Source organism: Sinocyclocheilus anshuiensis, unplaced genomic scaffold (assembly GCF_001515605.1).
Source record: "Sinocyclocheilus anshuiensis isolate Anshui unplaced genomic scaffold, SAMN03320099.WGS_v1.1 scaffold650, whole genome shotgun sequence".
Classification (NCBI taxonomy): domain Eukaryota; kingdom Metazoa; phylum Chordata; class Actinopteri; order Cypriniformes; family Cyprinidae; genus Sinocyclocheilus; species Sinocyclocheilus anshuiensis.
Window position 1 is genome coordinate 93,569 of NW_015542346.1, and position 6,461 is coordinate 100,029.

The 6,461-nt window shown below is 34.7% G+C and overlaps 1 protein-coding gene across 1 annotated transcript in view; it reads left to right on the forward strand.

Annotated features, from left to right (window-relative positions):
* LOC107691403 (fucolectin-1-like) overlaps positions 1–6,461 on the forward strand; it is a 19,140-nt gene that overhangs the window by 1,375 nt on the left and 11,304 nt on the right. Inside the window, exon 2 of the mRNA XM_016489976.1 lies at positions 4,921–4,956. Within this exon, the coding sequence (XP_016345462.1) occupies positions 4,921–4,956 (36 nt within the window). The remainder of the gene's footprint in view (positions 1–4,920; positions 4,957–6,461) is intronic.

Genomic DNA, 6,461 nt, shown 5'->3' on the forward strand with positions numbered 1-6,461 from the left:
CAGTGTGTGTTGTGACTGGCAGCACTCGGCGCCTGGTCTGGAAATGTCACGCCCCTTGCCATAGCCGCCTGCAAGCTTCAGTGTAAATATTGTGTCAATATCAAATCAATTTGAGTGCGATTTAAACCCGGATGATTGTAACCACTCTAAGTTCGTCTGCTTTGGGAAAGCTAGTGTGTCTCTGACATAGTGATAACACTCGTTGTCTTCTCTAGTGCAGCTCAACCAGGTCTCGTCCCATTCGTCAATATTTGTGATATCACAAATCCCGGAAAATATGCGTTGTGGTCCAAACGAGTCGTTCATTGTAGTTTTTGAAAGTGGATCTCAGAATCTCCTTTTGAAGTGGACTTTGAGCTTTGTAACTTTGCAGATCTTTTTTATGCTCAAACAGCAACATTACAGACCAACTAAAGTTGAAAAGTGAAAAAGCATAATAGGACCCCTTTAAATGTGAAATTAAAACTGCCAGTAGGTGGCACCAAGTCACTGTTAATAAGTGAGTCATTGCGACTGAACCGAATCATTTAAACGGTTGGTTCATTCAGGAACAAAACAGCGTCATGTTGCTCAGAGACGCAAATTGGAATTATATTGTTTGGCGAAATAGAGCAAAAACAGTCAATATTGTGTCTAAAACGTAAGTGTCTTAATATTATTTTTTTTTTATTGAACTGCTGTATAAAATCAATATCACATTTGTAATCATGCTGCTTTTTGGTCTAAAAAATGTCAGTCTTCGCGTGATACTGATTAACAATATGAAATTATATAAATATATAAATTTCTGCCCCCTTATCTTGAATTCTGTGATCATTCTAAATGCATTTTAATAAACTGAATCATGCAGTGAAAGAATTTGCACTGGTCTAACCTACTAGAATTCCTGTTGTCTTAGCTAAACTTTAGCTAACTTACATAGTAGCTCTCATGAGTCATGGATGTTAGAAAGACAAATTAACTAATTAGCTGTAAATTCGAGGCACAGGTAGCTTCACTCTCTGCCTGTTTGTGACTGTGATGTGATGATCAGTGTGTGCTACACTGTTGTGCTGTGCGGAGACGCGGAGGGGACAAAGGCATCAGAACTCCACCGAGTCTCAACATTTCCTAACCCGACCTGATATTTAGATTTATTATTTGTTTGACAGGGAAAGCTGTGCGCAAACAGAAACACGCACTATATTTATAAAAAAATAAAAAAAACTCCCCAGAAAAAAGGGCACTTTCTCTCGAGGAAGAAAAAGGGCAGGTGCTCAAGCCCCCTTTGATGTCTATGTGTGCACGTGCCTGTTCCTAAGTTAACATGAGTTAATCCATTAACTAGCATTTACTAACAATGATAAATACATTTGTTACATTATTTATGAATCTTTGTTCATGTTAGATAACAAAAATACATCTGTTTATTGTTAGTTCATGTTAGCTCAGATTAATTGCATAATGTTAAAAGAGAAAAATGTTGATTTTAAAACTGTATTAGTACATGATGAAACTAACATTATCTATGGATATTTAATGCTTTAGAATTAATTTTTCATTGTTTGTTTGTTAACTAATGTAGTTAACATAAACTAACAAGGTTAACAAAGGATGTTTATTGTAAAGGGTTACCCATAATTTAATGTCTTCATTTTGGTTAAAATTATCTAAACAACTTTAAACAATATATTTTTATTTGAGAAGCTAACTTTGTAAGACATTAATACATGGTTTTAGAAATCATACCGACACTTACCCAAACTGGTCATTTTTGTTTTTTTTTTGTTTTTTATTTTATTTTTGCCTATTATGCTAAATTTACTTTTACATGTTGTTTGAACATAAATGAGTGCTGGCAGTGTGTGTAAATAACCACCCTATAATGATAAAAATCCACCTACTCCTCTTTTTAAATCCTTATAAATCGTAAGCAGTGTCTCAGAAAAAGCTGTTTGCAGAACCTTTAAAATGTGACATCACATTGTTCAGGCCCCGCCCACGACTGCTGACTGACACTGCTGTATTAGCAGAGACCCCGCCCAGAGTGAGCCACACACAATCCCCGCCATGTTTATCGTCACGCTAGAGTATTTAAAAGCAGCAATAAGGTACAAAATGGGTTCTTATTAGCACTACAGAAATTATTCTAGAGCAGTGAGTGATTTGCTGTTTTTATTTTATTGTTTGGCTCATATTAACAGTGTAGACAGCAGTCGGTACTGTATATTATGCTGCAGCCACTTAATTCACAGATTTAGTATAAACATGCAATTTCTCTCCCAGCTGTTTACCTTCACAGAAATAACCAACTGTGTTTTTGTAACTTCTGTGTTTTAACATAAACTTGTGTGTGTTTGGCAGTTTAAGTGCAATAAGACACAAAATAAACTTAGTAAAGTATTCACATGCTGTGTGACAGCCACTTTCTGTGTGTTTACTTCGGATGTGTGCACTACAAAAAAAAAAACATTATATCAGAAGTTTAAACTGATATGGCTTTAAAACGCATGATTTCAGCACGATAGACATAATAGGTGTGTTCGACTTCATGCAGCGCTGCGCAGACTGATCGGCGAGAGTAGCCGCTTGCAGTTGGGGGAGGAATTGAAAGCGGAGACGTCAAGTCGGACACTTTCTGCTCCCGGTAGTGATGCTCTCGGGTTGTTTGCATACTCTATCACAGATGAAGTGAATAACATGCAATATTTGTCAAATACACAGACGTTTCAGAAACATTTTCATGAGCAACAGAAACACTTTTTATATACTGCTTAATACAGCGTCATCTGTTCAAGAATAAAGTTCAACATAAACGTATACTATTTAAATTCCAATAAAGTGGGGGTATATATGCTTTTATCAGTGTTGTTTGATAAACGTGACTCAATATAACAGTGTGACTACAGTAAAAAAGCTTTTACTGTTCTAAAAACACAGATTTGTGGCCATTATTGGAATTGAAAAGGTTAGAATAAACCCGAAACACACGTGATCGTTGTCATGCGGTGAATCTGGCCAATCGTGAAACAGCAGTGTCTCAGCACTCCTGCAGTCGCTCTGAAAAAGCTGCGCCAGTTGAGTCAGCCGGCTGCTGTCGAAATGCTATCGCGGTACTTTGATGCCAGTGACGTGGCGTCGGCGCCGGTTCAAGTCGGACTAAATTTCTAACCGGCATGCACTGCTTCAAGTCAGCCGCCGATCGGTCTGCGCAGCGCCGCATCAAGTCGAACGCACCTAATGAAAACCAAACAGATGTCTTTATCAGAGTATCTGCGGGACAAGCTGTAAAGGCACAGCCCTATTCTGGAAAAGGGGGTGGAGAGAACCAACTCATTTGCATTTAAAGATACATGCATGAAAACAGCCTATTTCTGCTTCCACTCAAAATAGGCATTTTCAAAATGATATAATAAATGATTTCTGGGCTATTTTTGTACGATGACGCATTGCTACCACACACATATCATTTTTTCTACTCAATTATGTCATAATAGCGAGATGTTATGTCGTTTTAACGAGAACATGTCATCTTTTCTCGCAATAACGAGATGTTTTCTCATTAAAACGATATCTTTTCTCATAAAAACTAGATGTTATGTTGTTAAAATGACATAATTATCTTGGTAAAATTACATCTTTTATCGTAATAACGAGATGTTATGTCGTAAAAACAATATAATTATCTCGTTAAAACGACATAATTTTATCATAATAACAACATATTATGTTATAAAAACGATATGTTTTCCCGTTATAATAGATATGTGACCCTGGACCACAGAAAGCAGTCTTAAGTCGCTGGGGTATATTTGTTGCAATAGACAACAATACATTGTATGGGTGATAATTATCGATTTTTCTTTTATGACAAAAATCATTAGGATATTAAGTAAACATCACGTTCCATTAAGATATGTTGTACATTTCTTACCGTAAATATATCAAAACTTAATTTTTGATTAGTGATATGCATTGCTAAGAACTTAATTTGGACAACTTTAAAGGCAATTTTCTCAATATTTGGATTTTTTGCACCCTCAGATTCCAGATTTTCAAATAGTTGTATCTCAGCCAAATATTGTAATATCCTAACAAACCATACATCAATGGAAAGCTTATTTATGATGTATAAATCTCAATTTGAAAAAAAAATGACCCTTATGACTGTTTTTGTGGTCTAGGGTCACAAATATGGTAGGCTACATTATGTGAGCGAGCTAAGCAACTGTCCACGCTGCTGTCGCCACAGTCTCACATAAACGAGGATCTGCACGCTGCTGAAATTATTGAAATACACTGTTTTAAATGTATTTTAAAGTAATAGTTTTAATTGTAGCGGCATGTTTATTAGGATTAATCTCCAATATGTCTACAATATAGTGCTATCCAATAACTGCACTCAGACCCATGACTCGTTTAGGCTATATGATCAGATCAAAACAGTTATTTTTGAATAATCGACTCAGGGCTTGGAATATTTATTTATTTGAATGACTGAAGTTTGACTTAACAACAAATGGAAATATGAATATAATAATGTCGTTATTACAAGAAAAAATATGTTTTAACGAGAAAATATGTAGTTTTTAATGAGATAATTCTATCGTTTTTATGTCATAACATCTCGTTTTTACGAGAAAACATTTCATTATTAAAAGAAAATATGTCGTTTTAACGAGAAAACACAACATCTCGTTATTATGACATAATTGAGTGGAAAAAAATAATATGTGTGTGGCAGCAATGCGTCACCGTAATTTTGGGCTGAACCTTCACAGACATATTCTGGGGACACCTGAGACTTATATTACATCTTGTAAAAAGGGGTATAATAGGTGCCCTTTAAGTGTACATCTAACAAAATGTAGGTTAATACTCAAGAAAGATCAATTTAAGTTGCTAAATATTGTGCATCGTTCTGTGTTTTCTCATTTTAAGGGTTTTTCTCAGTTCAAGCAAAAGCAGGAACAGAAGGTGAGAATTAAATGATTACATTTCATGAATGAATATTATTACATCTTTTGTCAGTGAGTTTATGTTGCCGTGAAACATTTTCAGGGCTCTACAATGTAAACATTTCAGACACATGATGAAAACTATGGACTTAGCCTATGCCAATGGATTTTAAGTTAAAAATAAAGTAGGCTCAGAATAATTCAGTCATTAGAAACAGCTCAAGGTAACAATTTTACAGCTATACTGAAACAAGCAACAGAACTACTTAAGATCCATAATTTATTTTACTAGGTGTAATTAATGCCAGTTTTAAATCCTACAATTAGTATTCCTGAAACACTTATTCAACTGAAACTGGCCACCGTTTGATTCTTTCCATCCAAGTCAACAGAGAAATCACAAAATGATTTGCAACTGTGCAGCATGATGTGGAACTAAAGCATAGCGCATAAATCACACAGATGTTGCTTGATAACCATCTGGAAATGTGCATGCAACATTAAAGGTCCACTCACAGCATCTCAATGACTCAAGATTATTCACAAGACTGTGAACTTATTTCAAACTCGAAACCTGTTTGAAATCTGTAAGAGAGCATCAATGAGCAACAGGCAATGAAACTACAAAAGAGAAAAATAACACAAGAGGGGGTGAGAGATCGAGAGTAGGGACAAAAGAAAGAAAGAAAGAAAGAAAGAAAGAAAGAAAGAAAGAAACGAAGAAATGGGGAAAAAATAATCTACAGTAACCGTTCTCCATTTCTCTCCAAGCTTTCAAAAGTATTTGTTTGTTTATTTATTTATTTGTTTGTTTGTTTATTTTTTATTTTTTTCCCTTTTTGATATAATATTCTTATTTTCAACAAGGCTGCATATATTTGATCAAAAATAAAGTAAAAACGAATTTAGTAAAATAGTAACTTTATTCTATGAGAATATATTGTACAATGTAATATATTGCAAAATGTAATTTATTGCTGTGATCAAAGCTGAATTTTCAGCATCATTACTCCACTCTTCATTGTCACATGATCCTTCAGAAACCATTCTAATATGATGATTTACTGCACAAGAAACATTTCTGATTATCTGCAAAGTGGAATCTTTGATGGATAGAAAGTTCAAAACAGCATTTATATGAAATTGTAACAAACCCTTGTTATACAATATACGTAAATGTCTTTAAATTGATCATAAATGACAGTAATGCATTCTTCGTGAATAAAATAATCAAAATAAATAGATAACGTTTGAATGGTAATGTATATTTGTGGTCTCTTTTTTTCCCCCATTTTTGGGATGATATGTTGTCAAGACAGTGGTTGCTAAATGAATAAACATAAATGTAAAACACTCTAAACCTATAAGTCAAACCATGTTTATAATATATTATTGCATGTAAAATTCCAGTCAGATTAGAAATATATAAACATAGTTGTAAATAAGGTTTCCCTTTCAAGGGAACTTCGAACTGCGTCCTCTAGGGGTCGCTATGGGGAACGCCTCGTCGTGACCCGTGTCTGA